Raw genomic sequence first — 18,048 nt, 5'->3', positions numbered from 1 at the left:
GACCACAATTTGTGGGCTTCTGCTTGTCCACTCGCCTTTTGAGGATTGACCACAGGTTCTCTATGGGATTAAGATCTGGGGAGTTGCCTGGCCACGGATCCAAAATTTCATTGTAATGATCTCTGAGCCACTTCATCATCACTCTTGCCTTGTGACATGGTGCTCCATCATGCTGGAAAATGCACGGATCATCACCAAATTGCTCCTGGATGGTTGAGAAAAGTTGCTCTTGCAGGACGTTTTGATACCATTCTTTATTCATGGCAGTGTTTTTGGGCAGGATTGTGAGAGGGCCCACTCCCTGTGATGAAAAGCAACCCCACACAAAGATTCTCGGGATGCTTCACTGTTGGCACGACACAGGACTAAATGGATTTTCCAGATGTCCCAAACAGTCGGAAAGGGGGATTCATCAGAGAAAATAACTTTGCACCAGTCTTCTGCTGTCCAATCCTTGTACTTCCTGCAGAATTTCAGTCTGTCCTTGACGTTTTTCTTGGAGAGAAGTGGCTTCTTTGCTACCCTTCTTGACACTAGGCCATTGTCCAAAAGTCTTCGCCTCACTGTATGTGCAGATGCATTCACACCAACCTGCTGCCAATATATAGCTCTGCACTGGTTGTGACACAATACCGTAGCTGACTCCTCAAGAGGAGACAGTCATGGCACTTGCTGGACACTCTGGGACGTCCTAAAGCATTCTTCACTGCAGTTGAACCTCTCTCCTTGAAGTTCATGATGATCTGGTAAATGGTTCTTTCAGGTGCAATATTCCTTGCAGCAATTTCCTTGCATGTGAGGCCATTTTGATGCAAAGTGATGATGGCTGCACGTCTTTCTTTAGAGGTAACCATTGCTAACAAGAACACAATGATTGGAAGCACTTCTTCCCTCCTTTTATAGTGATCAGTCAACTCTTATAATCCAATCAGAATGATGGAGTGATTTCACATGACTAGTACTCGTTCACACTTTCCCAGGTGCTGCTGATTTGATTAGTGAAATTATGTTAGCTGGTCATTTTGTGCAGGACCAAAAAACTGAAATTTTGGGATTTTGTGATAAAGTAAATGTTTTTGGCCAATGAAGCTTTTTGCAATTATTTAAAATGCATCTGATCACTCTGCACAATAATCTAGAAACAATGTGAATCAACACCACAACAACAACTGAAGCAGAAAACACAAAACTTTGTCACTGCCAATACTTTTGGCCACGGGTGTATATACATGATCTCTATATGTATCTCACATTACTTCTGTCTGATGTAAGTTTTTCTTGCTCTATGTCTGCCTCCCACTCTATATGTCTACCTTTTCTTGTGTGTCTGTGTATGTGTCCTCCTACACACTCATCTTCATCAGCATATGACTATGAACTATTAATCTATGTTCTGGAGGAGTGTTTGATAATGACATGAAACCATCACAATGTATGTGACTCACCTCATCTTGAGTGAGGAAGGACTCTGTCTGCAGCGGGGTTAAATATCTGCTGATCAGGCAGTTCAGATCCTGAGACAGAGAAGAAACACAGTCGTGTTAAAGAACAGCATATAAACACTCACAAACAGCAAAGTCAATGTTTCAATCAATATTGTTGTTTTGTTTTACAGTAAAAATAGTACAAATTATTGTTCGAAATACATGCAGGTAAATGTTGCAGTTTATTAATACTTTTTGTTATCTAGGTGCATACAGAATAAAATTATTTAATACAATTCAACCCAAAAAAAAAAATTCTGATGCATTTTTAGATTTGTCTGTTTTGATTTCTTTTTCTTTCTTTTTTTCTGACTCCATTTAGGTCAGTAGTTCAGATCTGAACTTGCCCTGACAACATTTTCACTGGCCCCACCACAAATAATCAAGAACATTATTTTAAGTAACAATATTTGTGTGCAATTAAAATTTGAATACATTTGTAATAAATTGTCTTTAATAAAGAAACAAATTAAATTAGTTAAATTAAAATATATATATATATATATAATAATTTAATAATAATAATAAATAATATTATTGTATCATTATTATATTAAATGGTTATTATTATATATAATTATAATATTAAATTATATATAATAATAAAAATAATTGAAATATAATTAATTAATTAATGCCATATCCCCAATTAAATTTCATATAATACTATTAATAATAATTATTATTATTATTATATAAATATTATATAATAATAAAAACAATAATGTTATATATTTATATAATGTTATATATTATATAAATATTATATAACATTATTCTTTTATTATTATTATTATTATTATTATATTAAATAATAATTACATATAATTTTTTATTTTTCATTTAACTTTGTTTTTCTTTATAAAAGACAATTTGCAACAAATTTATTAAAATTGTAATTTTCAATAGTAGCTACAAATTATAGTGTTACGGGGCCTGGGTAGCTCAGCGAGTGTTGACTACCACCCCTGGAGTCACGAGTTTGAATCCAGGATGTGCTGAGTGACTCCAGCTTGGTCTCCTAAGCAACCAAATTGGCCCGGTTGCTAAGGAGGGTATAGTCACATGGGGTAACCTCCTCGTGGATCTCGCTCTCAGTGGGGCACGTGGTAAGTTGTGCGTGTCTCGCGGAGAGTAGCATGAGCCTCCACATGTTGTGAGTCTCCGCGGTGTCATGCACAGCAAGCCACGTGATAAGATGCATGGATTAATGTCTCCGAAGTGGACGCAACTGAGACTTGTCCTCTACCACCACGATTGAGGTGAGTAACCGCACCACCACGAGGACCTAGCAAGTAGTCAGAATTGGGCATGCCAAAATTGGGGAGAAAGTAATTATAGTGTTACTATAGTGTAACCCTATGAAAACTATAAATAAATACATACATTTTTGCTGGAAAATTATGATACATTGTGCAAAACAGTACTGATTTTTAAAATCGTCAAAAGGCTGAAAAATAGCGATGTATATATTTTTTCAGCTATTTCACCCATGTCTTTCACAAACTGATGTCAAGGTCTTTAGCTCTCATTTGCACTGAAGTGGTTTATTCAGGCTGTTGGATCAGTTCTTGATCAAACAGGCAGATGAATCCTCTAACACAAAGCAAATATTCCCAGTGACGGGACTGATGTCAGTGCAAGTGTTACTGTAATCTCTGTTGTTTTCAGTGAGAGATGAGGAAAACTATCACGGCTTTGTAGTTATGCTCAAGTCGACACTGGTAACTAGAAAACAAGATTGCTGTCTGTATCTACCAAAGAGAAAGTACCATACTACCAGAGCCGTCCTTAGGGCAGTGCAACAGGTACGGTCGGTACGGTGGGCCCCTTGTCGATTGCTACCGACGGGGAATCCACCACCCAACCCCACCAAAAGCAGAGGCCCTCCATTTGATCTCGCCATGAGCCCTGCCACGCCTTTTTTGGGACAGCCCTGCATACTACTCATACTATTATTGACTGTCTGACTGCTCATTATCACTCTTATTACAAGACTACTTCATATATTGATTGAAGTTTAAATTATTTTATTAGGTTACTTTATGGATCGCAAATGATTCTAGAAATAGGAAAGTTGCCTCATAATACCCGGATGATCAGTGAAATTTCACATTATCCCTGGATGTGCAGTCATTATATAACATATTTGAATGGATGATTAATGGTAAATGGTCTGCACTTATATGGCGCTTTTTTAACTTTAGCGGTATTCAAAGCGCTTTACAATGTGACTCATTCACCCATTCACTCACACACACGCACACACATGCACACACACACACACCAATGACGGCAGAGCTGCCAAGCAAGGCGCTAGCCTGCCATTGGGAGCAACTTGGGGTTCAGTGTCTTGCCCAATGACACTTCAGCATGCGGAGTCGTGTGGGCCGGGAATCGAACCACCAATCCTGCGATTAGTGGCCGACCCGCTCTACCACCTGAGCCACAGCCGCCCCGATTAACCAATCAGAATTGAGTAATCCTGAGAGCCATATAATAAATATGTTTATCATGTATCACCAATGCACCGTGTGTCATGTCTAATAATGCCCTTTAATATAGCACAACCGATCATTGTTGCACAAGTACATTTCTGCTACAAGTTATCAGTGTGGAATACCCAATGTTGCCCCACAATGCAAATGTGCACAACTTGACCCTCAATTTTCAGTGTGAATAGAAAACTCTTTGTATCATTATTTGATCTGACAACCAAAAGTAAGGACATTTTTAAAATGCAAACTAGCTGTTTTTATTTCTGAGATGATAACTGGAAGCAACGTGTTGAGGCACAGCAATGCAGCTACTCTCTACTGTTTATTTAATGTTTATTACTACATAATAAATAACTGCATGCCGTATATACTGTGCAGTATGCAGTACATTTATATTCCATTCCAAACATGGTCATAGTGAGTGGGTGAAGAAACAGCAAAGCCAAAAGATTTGTTTTCTCCAGGCCTGTCTCGACAAATAATTAAATTGTGCTTTCATGCAGGAATGGCATACATCTCTGTAAAGCCTAATTTATACAATGTTTGTAACGGTCTCGTATAGAAAGTGTACTGGTACTTTGGAGCTCAGAGTGACCCCTTTTCAACATTAAGGTAGAAGCCTAATTGGCTGCAATCTCCTCACAAGGTGTGTAGGATTGTAAATAAAGAATGTCACGTTTAAACCACACCCAATATTCGTTTAACCAATCATCAATGCTCTTCAATATGCCAATTTCTCCCAGGTCAAGAATTTCATGGAATGTGCAAGACTGTGCGTAAACTAACACCTTAGCGGAACGAAAACGTTGGTGCATTTCATCGGAATTTTTAGGCAAACAAAAATAAGCCCGTTTCTCCAGCAAGTTTAAATAAGTCTGTTAAAAACCCCACACCAGAAAAATACAGTATTATACACTGGTTCATACTTTGACATAGGTGCGTTCCGTCTCCACCAGTTCGCAGATGACTTTGCGGAGTTTATCAGCATCTGAAAGCTGGCGGGGGGTGGCATTGCTTGGAGGGAGCAAGGAAGACTCCGGTCCGGATGAGCCCTCGGATGAAGGATTCATCTCGTGAAGACTACGACAGAAAGCAGCGACCTGCTCCGTACTCTACAGAGAGAGAGAGAGAGAGAGAGAGAGAGAGAGAAAGAGAGAGAGAGAGAGAGAGAGAGAAAGAAAGAAAGAGAGAGAGAGAGAGAGAGAGAGAGAGAGAGAGAGAGAGAGAGAGAGAGAGAGAGAGAGAGAGAGAGAGAGAGAGTGAAAGACAGTTAAGATGATATCTCACTGTACTGAGCTGTTATTAGGACACACAGGCTGCGGGCTCCTCCCAAACACACACACACACACACACACACACACACACACACACAACACACACATCACAAATGAGATCACTTTAAAATCCCAATTGTTTCTCCTATACAGAAATTAGATTAAATTAAGAACAAATGGAGACATAAAGGAATATATACGTTCAAAATGTTGATTACTACAAAAAAGTTATTTTGACTCGTCCCTCCGTTTCTTAAAAAAAACAAAAATAGAAAGAAGCAAAAATCAGGGTTATGGTGAGACATTTACAATGTAAGTGAGTGGGGGTCAATGTGTAAACATTAAAATACTCAAAGGTATAGCCACTAGACATACATAATATGCATGTAAACATGATTTTAGAGTAATACAATTTTTGTCTAAAGTTATATTATATTTTATAATTAAAATTATGTTGCCATGCCGACGGACACCATAAACCCTAAAACAACCGTAAAAGTGATTATTTAAACATCTCAAATAATGCATAATTTTAACGGAAGAATTCATGTAAGAGCTTTTTATCAAATTATAAGCTTCACTATTCTGCCTTTAAACCCTTAAAAAATTGGCCCCATTCACTTCCATTGTGAATTTTGTGGCAATTTCAATGAGCGCATTTACATGCACGATCTTACACTGATTATGCTTAGTAAGCCAACATGTGTGGTCATGTAAAGACCTTAAATTATTTCCTTTATCACGGTAAGGCCAAAAACACAGATTTATTGCCCATTACACTGATTATGCATTGCATCTTTTCTTGTGCGCAAAATTTGTATAGAAAAATAACATATTTTGCACATTTTATTTTTATGCATCATATTTGATACATTAGACTTTAGAAGTCATTATCCTCATGAGGCCCAGCAATTCATTGTTGTACAGGACATTTGTTATTGAAGTTTTTCTGAGCCCATACATGCTTCAGTGGTTAATCTTGGGGTATTATAAGAGGACTCCCTGGGCTTTTCAGAGATCCCAAATGTTTGAGAGTTTGGCCATGACAACTTCCACACCGTGGTCTATAAATATGGATTGAAATGTGTCACAGTTCAATTCAGCACATCAAATGCAATATTTTTTCAATAAACAAATCTTATCATATATATTTTATGCACCAAACACTACACTGACATTTAAAAAAGGAAAATTGTAAAGCTTTTTTTCCCCTGGGTCTCAGGAACTTACGGTAAGATGACATCATATTAGCTTGTAATGTAAAATAATGAGATATTTATAATGACAGAGCAGGGGAAAACTCCCAGGTCCAGGGCAGAACACTGCAGAAAGACTGGGCTTGATGCACTGGGCTGGAACAAACACGCAAGGAACCGAGAAGCAAGACACCTAACAGGGTAAACAACTACAACGAACCGGCACAGGAAAGACAACAAAGGGAGGTTAAATAGGGAAGGATCTAAGGAGGGTAACGAGGGAAAGCTGGTGAGGCAAATTAACTGATAACAAGGTAACAAGGGGGCGGGGCCAAGACGAGAGGCTGGAGGGTACATGCAAAACAAACTTAACAGGAGCCATGTGCTCACACCAAACACAATGGACAAGACAGAAGAGCGCATGGCAAGAAAACTGAACCTGAAGCCATGAGCTCACAAGGACAAGACATGGAGCATCAGTGTTCGGATCCCAACACCAGAACCAAAACCAAACTAGACCAAAGAGACCCAGACACCATGCTCCGAACATGAAACACAAAATAGACAGAGGAGTGCATGGCAAGGAATTCAAAACCTGATTTCTCTTCCCTGTCCAGCTCTGGCAGTATCCTGCAGCTCACATGCCAGTCAGTAATGAAGAACGCTATAAACTAATTTGCGCTCATTTGTTCAATTTTCAGCCTCTGAAACTGCGGTTATCTCTCCTCTTCTCTTCCACTCCATCATTTTGGCTCTCTATCTAGTCTCGCACTCTCTTTCTCTCTCACAGGTTTCTTCATCCCTCCCTCTTCGCTTTACTGAAATATCTTCATTTCTTTTCTGAACGCCAACCAAAACACAAGCACCTGTCCATGGATGTGGTTGCTATGGTAACTGTCATTCTCGCAGTCACATTGACGGACTTAAAGTTGCATCCAACCATCCATGCGTCTGGCCATCCAAACTTAACATGAAAAAAAATTAATTAAGCCAGTTAATCTGCCAATAGTTTTTTAAATTAACAGCCTATATTAATTGCTCTTTGTCTTTTCTTCCTGTGATGGGGAGGGCCAGAGAGAGGCAACAAGAGTCATTTTTAAGATTCAGAATTTATTTAAATTCCAGATGCACTTTATTGATTCATAGCATTGCACTTTAACTTTGAAATACAGGGGGACTCTTATTTTGAAAATGTTTGCGCTTCACTGCTTCCAGCTGCTCATTCAAAAAAAAAAAGTGAAATAAATTGTGCTCTCCTTCAATAATCTACAAGGTATTACAATATAATCAATTAAAAGTGAACATTGATATATTTCATCCACACTACATCATCATCAACAGTTGATCTTCAGTGATCGCTTGTCATAAATTTCCGATATGGCTTAATGATTGTGAACTGCTCTGCAACAGCGGGAAACACGGATAAGCCCCCGCGGGAAAATACAACAGTGTCATGTTTTCACTTTGAAGGATGCAGCGCATGCATTTATTTAATTAAATCGTATTCTTTTGAAGTTTTATAATCACATTAGGTCATATCACGATTCATTATTAGTTATTGCTACTTAATGGATGTTCAAAATACAACCTTAGTGTAAACTGTTACCCAATTACTCATTTCGGACTTCTACATTCATAACAGTCCAATCTGCCGAAGTAGAAGGTGTTCAGAATAAAGTTTAGTACAAAAAACTAGACAAAACAAAAACATTGCTTTTCCTCACTTTGCACTGATAGTTTTCGCATACAGTCTAGTCACAAGATTAAATATTTCAGCACATCTCGTGCTCAAAATGGGTCGGAACTTCATGACCCTTCATTGGAAATAAATGTCTTACGGTCATGTTTTCGTTGTTTGTCGGATGTAGTAAAAAGGCGCTTAAGACAGGAAGAGACTAACAGACTATGGGTGTGTTCACACTTGTAGTTCGGTTCTCTTGGTCTTCTTGGTCCAGATCAAAACAGAAAATTATACATTTGGTCCTGGTTCGTTTAGCGCGTTCACTGGCATTTTTAACACCGAACCTAAAGATACCAAACCAAAGGCATCGGGGAAAAGTCACGACCTGATTGGACCGCTTTTATGGCGTATATTTCTTGACGAACTTACCGAACATCCAAAACAATGCTGGCGAAATGCGAGCGTTGGATGTGTATATATGTAAATATGGTGGAATTTTTACCAGCTATGAATAATAAAATTAAATGTTAATAAAATGTGTAAAGGAGTCAAAACAATGCCAGGAGTTCCTCCGTTGCACACATAAACGATCATATGCTGCAAGAACGGCTGATGGGCGGTTCTGACGCCTGTCCCGAACTGTAATGGACAACATAGCTCCTATGATGAGAAGAACCAGGTATGCTTGAGGTCAGTATTAGGAAAATTACTTCCTGTTTTTGGTCCGTTTAGACGTCTTTGGTCCATGTTGCGTTCATATATCATTCGAACCGTACCAGAGTTCGTTTGGAAGCGGACCAAGACCCTCTATTCAGGCGGTCTCGGTCCGCTTGTTTGGTGCGCACCAAGGTTAGGGTGACAGCGTTCACACTTGTTCAAATGAAACGCACTAACAGAGCGATCGCACCAGAGATCGTTTTAATCGAACTGAACCTGCCAAGTGTGAAAACACCCTAAGTGACCGATCACCATTTGCTTTTTTACATGCTGTTTAGAGGCGGGAAATTCTGAAATCAGATTCAACTACGAGAAGTGGAATATACATTTGTTTTAAGGGAAAAGTACACTTCGGTTGTCCGCATTGATGATCGGAACAGCCACAGTAAACGCGACACAAATATCGTCATCAGCACAGTCTGCGCTGGCCAGATTTTGTCGACATTCTTTATTTAATTAAATCGCAGCCTTATGCCATTTAAAAATCACAATATGACATCACAACATTAATTTGATTATTTGTTCATTCAAACATTCTTTTTTTGTCCCATGTAAAATTCCGAGACATTCCGCGTTTTATGTACTGTAGCTAATGCCATTTTTATGACTGGATTTATTCCACATTGCGGAAATCATAGGATCCTACATGTGGTAACCGGGGTATAAGCAGACTCGATTTGTTAATTTTTTTATTAAAAATGAATTAACATCCCGAAGTGTAAAAAGGCGCATCACCACGCCAGGCAGTCTGACTGCCGAACCGTTGTTTAAGATTTACAACTCAAATGTTTTTGTGGTTATTACAACAGCAATGTTAGAGTGAACAAATAATATTTTCACTTTATCAATACCGAACGTACAGTACAGGACTTCTTCATGACGGTCAACCGTTGACGTTGTTTCACAATGTGCATCCACCGGCAATGACAAAACGATACAAATGTGTATTTGACCCCATCATGTGTCCCGGATCTTTAACATGTTTTTGTACATGTAACAAAAACCATGTTAGCCACACAGTCAAACAGTTTTATTATAAATATTTTCCATGACAAATACATTATTTTCCATGACATTTAGGTGTTTTTCTTATTTTCCATGACTGAAAAACTGCATTGCAAAATTCCAGGTTTTCCTGGATGCGTGGGAACCTTTATTATAATTCACACTATAACACTAGCATGCTTTTATAATGAAGCGTACGTCCATTGAGACTTTCAATAAAACAGCTTGTGATTTGCATTTTGTAAAGAAAGTGCACTTTTAACTTTTATTTACTGAGCATTAGAGCACTTACGATGTAAAAACGACACAATGCTTTTATTGATATTTCAACCTGTTTTAGATTGTGACAGGAAGTGACCTCATCAGAACACTGGCATTTATTTTGGCTCTTAACTTCTAAAAGAATGACTCATTCCCATTCATTTCAGGATGAAACAGTTTTTTAAAATGTGTGAAAGCTGCTTTTCTGTGTGCATTAGCAGAGAGAATTTTTAGTGGTCCTTCACTGCCCACGAAATGACACACAAAGGATGTTTCTCCACCGTCCTTGATTCTCAGAATATTCACCATTACAGTTATGAGAAAATGCAACACCCACATGTCCAGCACAACATAGAGCAAATTCACTGCTGGGAAAATGCCAACATCACTTATGTGAAAGGAAAACATGCTTGTTAGTGTTGTTTGCTAAGGTAGGCATCACTACAGTAAATGCTCATACATCGGTTCAGGGATTTCAGAAAACCCCAAAACTGTATTGGAAGTATTAAACTTCCATAATGTGATAGGGACATGAAAGGTAGTTCAAATCACACAGTATGTTGAACAGAGGTGTGCTTTTACTTTATTAAGAAATCTGACTTGCAATTTCCAACTAGTGGGTGAAATAAAATCCCCTAGACTTGCATTTAAGATGGGAACCAAGTCATATCTAGAGATCAGATATCATAGAGACATGTGGGTGGTTTTGACTTTTTACTCTTTTGATTAGGAATAGGCTAGTGTCACCCTGACAACCAGCCACAACACCCTAGCAACAGGATATTAAAGTGATAAAAGATATTCAGGATACTATAGCAACCACAAAGAGGAAGTTACTGGCAACCACTGACAAAAAACCCAGATAACGTAATCGCAATGTGCTAAAAAAACATTCAGAACACTTAAGCAACCACAAAGCAATGTGCTGGCAATCACTCAATGCCCTAGAAACTGAAATGTGCTAAAAAATATTCAAACACTTTAGCAACTGCAAAAAAATGCCAGTAAAAATTAAGTTACTCTTTTGACTAGCAACTGGCTAGCACCACCCTAGTAACCACCCAAAACACCCTAGTAACAGGATCACAATGTGCTAAAATTACCTAGATAGCACACGTACGTCTCCGAAATGTCTGTTTTACATCTTTTCATCTGGAAAGCATCACATTCTAATTAACATCTGCTAAACATCTTAAAAAGATCAGATTTACAAACATTCTTAATCATAACGTCTCAAAGACATCTATAAAATGTCTTATTAACATCTGAGAGGACACATCTTTCAATAGACGTATTGCAGAGGAGCAAACAGCCTAAAAAATAAATCTTCCAGATGTAAACACACAAATCAAATAGACGTCTAGGTGATGTACATGTGCTATCAGTGTAAGAACACTTTAGCAACCATAAAGCAATGTGCAGGCAACCACCCACAACACCCTAGCAACCAGATACCAAGGTCCTAAAAAACATTTTTTGCAACTGCATAGCAATGCCCTGACAACCACCCACAACACCCTAGGAACTGAATAGCATTGTGCTAAAACTCATTCAGAACACTGTAGCAACCAAAGCAAAATGCTGGCAACCACTCATAACACCTGCCCTTACTAAATCTGGAGTTCCGGCAAACTTGCAACAAATTTGACACTCATAATTTTCAAATGCAAATGACCCTTTCTTTTGACACAAATGTTTGCCAGAAGTTTGCAGCTCTTCAGCCCATAGTGGTGAACCTGCAGCAAACCTTTGGCAACAATGGACAATTTGCCACAAGATTGCTGCAAAGCTCATTCGCATGTGAAATTAATCAGTGGCAAATTTGTGGTAAGTTTGTGGAGTTCTGGTAACCTTGCTGCAAATTTGCCACTCATTATTTTCACATGCAAAAAAGCTTGCGATTTGCCACAAATTATTGCCAGACGTTTTCAGCAAGTTTGCCACAGGGGTTTGCCAGAACTCTTGATTTTATTAAGGGCTAGCAACATGATAGCAATGTGTTTAAAACTTTCAGAACACCTTGGCAACAACAAAAAACTCCCTGACAACCACCTAAAACCCCATAGTAACTTGACAGCAATGTGCTAAAATCATTCAGAACACCTTAGCAACATTAAAGATACACCTTGAAAACCATCAGGTAGCAACCAGATAGCAATGTGCTAAAAATGTAGAATCTTAGCAATCGCAAAGTAACGCTAGTCAAAATTAAGTTACTTTTTTGACTAGCAACTGGCTAGCACCCCCCACAACACCCTCTTGAACGGATAGCAATGTGCTAAAAACATTCAAAACACCTTAGCAACATTAAAGAAACACCTTGGAAACCATCAGGTAGCAACCAGATAGCAATGTGCTAAAAATGTAGAATCTTAGCAAATCGTAAAGTAACGCTAGTCAATAGTAAGTTACTCTTTTGACTAGCAACTGGCTAGCACCCCCCACAACACCCTCTTGAATGGATAGCAATGTGCTAAAAACATTCAAAACACCTTAGCAACAGCAAACACCTTGGAAACCTCCCACAACACCCAGGTAGCAACCAGATAGCAATGTACTAAAAATCACTTACAACCTTAGCAAATGCAAAGTTATGCTAGTCAAAAGTAAATTACTCTTTGGAGTAGCAACTGGCGAGCATCACCCTGAAAACAACCCATAACAGCAACAATGTGCTATAAACATTCAGAACACCTTAGAAACCACAATAAAATGCCCTGGCAACCACCTACAACACTTCTACACAGGTAAGAAACAAAATCAAGTTCCTCTTGAAATGTAATAGTCGTTGCTGATAAGGTTGCTCATATTCCAATATTAGTATATATTGTCAAAACAGGGTCCTGATTGCACAAGATTTTGTGTGCTTACATGAAATTATGAATCTTTTTATTGCATTTGTTACAAGTATAATGGATGCATGCTGTGATGAACCAGATACCATACTGCACACCTGCAAGCACACAAACGCTGCAGGAAATCTGAACTTCCAATAGACTTCCCTCCATGAAGTACAAACATGATTGCAGACACACACAGGGGTGGTAACACCATGGTACTTTAATATATGATGAATCCTGTATTCATGTACCATGGTATTTACATGGTACTCCATAGGAACCCCATTATATTACATATGGTACATGTCCAAAAATCATGATGTTACTATGATGTCATAAAAACACAAAACATGCTGATTTTTTATTTATTTTTGCTAAGGAAACCAAAATAAACAACAGAAATAAGTAAACAAAAAAACAACAATTAATCCCATACAGAAAATCTTGTGGTTGTACCATAGTCGGGGGATGTTGGCACATGGTAACTCCATGGCATATCAAGGTACTACGATGGTGGTACATGTTCAAAAAACATGGCATTACTAGAGTACCATATCAATGTCCAAAACATTACATCATAGTACATATTTTCTTTTTCTTAGTGAACCCCAAAACAAGAAGCTCTGACTGCAATAATCCATAAAAGACAGGTGATGCCCTTTCTGATGACTCCAGCTTGAGAAACCAGCTCAGGACAAGAAAGACTAAACTGACCAATCAAAGAGAGAGATGGGTGAAAAATGACAGAAAGGAAGCTGTTCTCACCAGGTGTAGCAGGTCATAGATGGAGTCAGATGAGCGTTTGCTGTGTCTGTTGCGTTTGAGCACAGACATGACTGACTCTGGATCAGAACAAACAGCCCGAGAGAGAAACACGCAACCCCGCCACTGACGCTGGATCAGTTACAGGAAACAGCTTACTGATTCTCCACTGCAGCACCAAACATCTCTCCGCTTATGACACACAGAACAAACGACAGAGCGAGAAGAGAGAGAAAGAGAGAGATAGGGTGCTGGAAGCAGTCGCCGCTCACTCTCTCTCTCGTTCGCCCACCTCCTCTCTCTCCGTTATTCACCCTCCAGGTCTGCTGCGATGCAATCTCATTTATCTTTTCTTTTTTTTCACTCTATCTCTCTCTCTCTGGCACGCTAAGCAAAACTGCAGCTCAATGATAAGTTGAGTTATGATACTCAACACACACATACAGACAATCAAGGATGAAATTGAGAGGAGAGAGAGAGAGAGAGAGAGAGAGAGAGAGAGAGAAATCTCCTTTTCAAGGTTGTTGCTGTAGTTCAGGATGGGTTGAGCGAGTTACACTGCAGAAGAACATAATTGTGGAGAAAATGAGAGAAAGAAAGAGAGATTTAAGATTTTGTGTGAATCTATCAACTTATTCATGGACATGAATCAAACATATCACCTCCATAGGGACTTGAAGTTGTACATTTTTAATGAGAGTTGCCGATTTCCAGCAACATACGACAGCAGCCATTGGTAGTGCAGCAAGTCAACAGAGTTCAACTTTATGCAAACGATCAGCAATGCAATGCGATGCGCCGATCACCAATGTGGTGCAGATAGTGATCCGTTTCCTGAAACAATCGGATACGGCATTCCAGCAGGAACACCCGCTAACATCCAACAGTACAGCGATTTAATTTATGTATTTGTGAACGCCCCTTAACATGTATCCAAATGTCTAAAATATTTCTTGTCCTAACTAATCGTGACCGCGACAAGCAACGGATAATGGGACAGGATTGTTGTTGGTGTAGAAAGACTAACTTAATTGTGCCAAAGACAAAAAATGACCAAAAGGTCAATTGCGAGCAGGGTGGCCAGGCTTCGGTCCATGGCTAGCCCCTAGCCCCGCCCCTGCAGACTAGTCAGACAAAACACTTATGTGGCAACACGTCAGGTCAGGACAGGACAGGTTTACCGCTGTTTTCGCTACAGAAGGGACGCTATTAAAACACATAGGTCAGAGATAGGGATGCGCCGATATGGAATATCTGGGTCGATACCGATAACTCACAGCTCATTGTGGCCGATACCAATACCGATAACAAAAAAGGTTTTAATTTTTCATCCTTCAACCTGGAACTGCTTTCTAGCTCATTAAAAGGGTCTCATTTTAAAATAGGTGTCATTAAAAAGCTTTTTGGGCTGCTATTTAAGGTTTGACAGAAGTAACATGAACCATAAATGCACCTATATTACAGATGTATGCTGATTTAAATGATAAATAAATAATAATGCACTTGCATAAATTATGGTGCCCATTTATATAGGTGTTTATGGTAATCCTAATGACTCGCTAACAGAGAGAGAATAATGAACTTCTAACAGCCGTAATAATGCATTAAAACATGAGGCAATAAACTGCATGTAATGAATATTAAACAACACACAATATAAACCCTAATCTCTGTATACATGGAGTATTATTTGTGCCGGCAGCCGGACTGCAAGTGCAGTGGTGGTTTGAATGTGCATGCTTGTGCTTCACAGACGTTTGCTACAACGCACATCTGTGACAGCTGCACGATAGTGCATCCCCAGTCTGGGTAAAAATATAGATTTTCTGATTAATTGCAATCTTCTCTCTCTCTCTCTCTCTCTTTCCTAGCGTTTGTCCCACGTAGGTGCAGTGTCCGCTTCGTGATAGTCCGCATATATATATATATATATCTGATCTGGCACTCGAACCCAGGGCCTTCTTGCTGTGAGGCAACAGTGCTAACCACTGAGCCACCTTGCCTATTAATTCCAATCTTCTATGAAGGTATTTTTGTGCCTAAAATATTTGCATGTGTAGAGTAAGATTTGTGGAAGCTTAAAATCAAATTGCAAGCATAATTGCGTGCACAAAGAATGTTTTATAAAGGTTTTTATTTTTTAATTAGGGCTGTCAGTAGATCAACATTTTTTAATCACGATAAAATTCACTAAAACAGCTCAAATTCAAGAAACATGAAGCATTTCTAAAGGCCCAGGTGTAATTTGTTTTTGCATGTTCCGGATCACCTCGCACCTGATGAACCGCGTTGCCTTTATGACTACTTTTCTGACCGCGTACAGATAGGAACGCTCGATGCATGTGCACTACAACTGATTTGTGACCAGGGATGGACTGGGAAAAGAAATTGGCCCGGGATTTTACAAGGGGGGGTATCTCTGTCCTTTTCTGCATATCATTTTGTGGTCCGTTCTGCATAACACACCAGCTCATTTTAGCATATTGACTCATTTCGAAATCGGAATTTAATCAAATCTGAAAATCTGTATCAACTCTCGGCTCTAAAAAACCAAGTAGTCTAATGGCATGGTCTTGAGAAAAACTTAATGGCCAGATAAAAAGCACATTAAAGTCATTGGGAAATTCTCAGCAGAATCATCACAAATATATTGTGAATATTTCATATTTCGCCAGCCCTTGTCATGTGACCAACATGACATAAAGAGACAGGCTTTTCTCACACCGAGAAACTGAATCGTCCTGAAGACCAGCAGAGAAAACAGCAGCCATGCGTTCTGAATTCAGATGCACAAGTCCAAGAACTGCACTTCTGTGACTCCATTATATTTATAATACAGGACTAGAGTGAGTCTCTTACATGAAGATTGATCATTTGAAGAGCCGTGTGGAGAGAGAGAGAGAGAGAGAGAGAGAGAGAGAGAGAGAGAGCGAGAGACAGCAGGGTGAAAATAAACAGAATAAATGCACTAGGACTTAAAGGAGCATGCACACAGTGAAATGCGCTGTCAGATCATGAGGTTCATAAACACAAGTTACAAGCCATTACAAGAAACCTACTTAACACACCACAGATTCACTACAGGGATTTTATAGCTTTGAGAGTTTTGCTAGGTGTTACTTTTATTTTGTTTCATATTTTATTTTCAATTTCATTTTAGTTTAAGTTTAGTGTAGTTTTAGTTTTATCAGAATTAATTTGGTTTGTTTATAAGAAACACATTTATTCTCAAAATAATAACACATTTAAAGATAGTCTTTTCAGTTAGCTTCACCAGCAAAGTTCAAAAAGCACATTTAGCAGTTCAGGCTGAATTAAAGGAATATTTCGTGTTAAATACAAGTTAAGCTCAATTGACAGCATTTGTAGCATAATGTCAATTTGTTTTGACATTTTCTTAAAAAAAAAAAAAAAAAAAAAAAGCAACAATCGTGGTTCCAGTGAGGCACTTACAATGGAAGTCAATGTAAATTTCATGCAAGTATTATTTGAGCTGGAAAGTTGTTTAAAAGAACATCTTTATAATCATTTTAGGTTTTGTTGACATTATATCGCCATGGCAGCGAAGTTGTAAAATTGGAAATAACTTTACACAGAAATGGTTAGTAAGTGATTTTATCGCACTAAAATCATGTTTACATGCATATTGTTTATGTCTTGTGTCTATACTTTTGAAACCGTGAGTATTTTAATGTTAAAAAATTGGCCCCCTTTCACTTCCATTGTAAGTGCCACACAGGAACCTCGCTTTTTTTTTTTTTTTTTTTTTAGAAAAGGAGGGATGAGTCTAAACAAATGTTTGCGGTAATTGTCATTATTCCCCAAATGTTGTCGATTGAGCCAAACTTGTATTGAACCTGGAACATTCTTTTAATTGCAGATATTTAATAGTGAGATTCTCGAAAAACAAAACCAGCGATGAGCGACTTCACTTGCCAAATCTTCTACAGAACACTTTCAGCGTCAAAGACATCTCCTGATAGAACATAATCACACACCGTAAGCTGAATGAACCACCAGTCTGTTAATGTGGAGATCAGGAAGCATACTGAAGCACAAATCTGACAGAAAACTTTTCTCTGACAGTAGCGAATGATCTGTGCGCTCAGAATCATTCTGTGGCTCTTTTACAGAATAATTTCACACTAGATATTGGAGTAAGCACTGATAATGTTCCACCAAGAGCACAAACAGAAAAGATGTTCACGACTGTACTCACAAAGTAAAAATGTTTACTTAACCCTCTTAATGCATTCAGAATCTGCATTTACCTTTTGCATTATTGGGTGGAATTTAAGCTTATAAAACACTACCAATGGTATTCATATAA

General features: G+C 38.6%; 1 protein-coding gene across 3 annotated transcripts in view; it reads right to left on the bottom strand.

The window, feature by feature from the left end:
- LOC127632196 (rho guanine nucleotide exchange factor TIAM1-like) overlaps window positions 1-18,048 on the bottom strand; it is a 92,798-nt gene that overhangs the window by 12,834 nt on the left and 61,916 nt on the right. For 2 of the 3 annotated variants that reach the window (XM_052110795.1, XM_052110796.1), the window contains 2 exons: window positions 4,909-5,094; window positions 1,446-1,514 (listed from right to left, as the gene is read on the bottom strand). In XM_052110795.1, the coding sequence (XP_051966755.1) occupies window positions 1,446-1,514; window positions 4,909-5,094 (255 nt within the window). Of the gene's footprint in view, window positions 1-1,445; window positions 1,515-4,908; window positions 5,095-13,721; window positions 13,775-18,048 lie in introns of all 3 variants that reach the window. The other variant, XM_052110797.1, reaches the window with a different exon arrangement.

This window comes from Xyrauchen texanus, chromosome 38 (assembly GCF_025860055.1).
Source record: "Xyrauchen texanus isolate HMW12.3.18 chromosome 38, RBS_HiC_50CHRs, whole genome shotgun sequence".
NCBI lineage: Eukaryota > Metazoa > Chordata > Actinopteri > Cypriniformes > Catostomidae > Xyrauchen > Xyrauchen texanus.
Note: the sequence above shows the minus strand (reverse complement) of the source record. Positions and strands in the feature narration are given on the sequence as shown.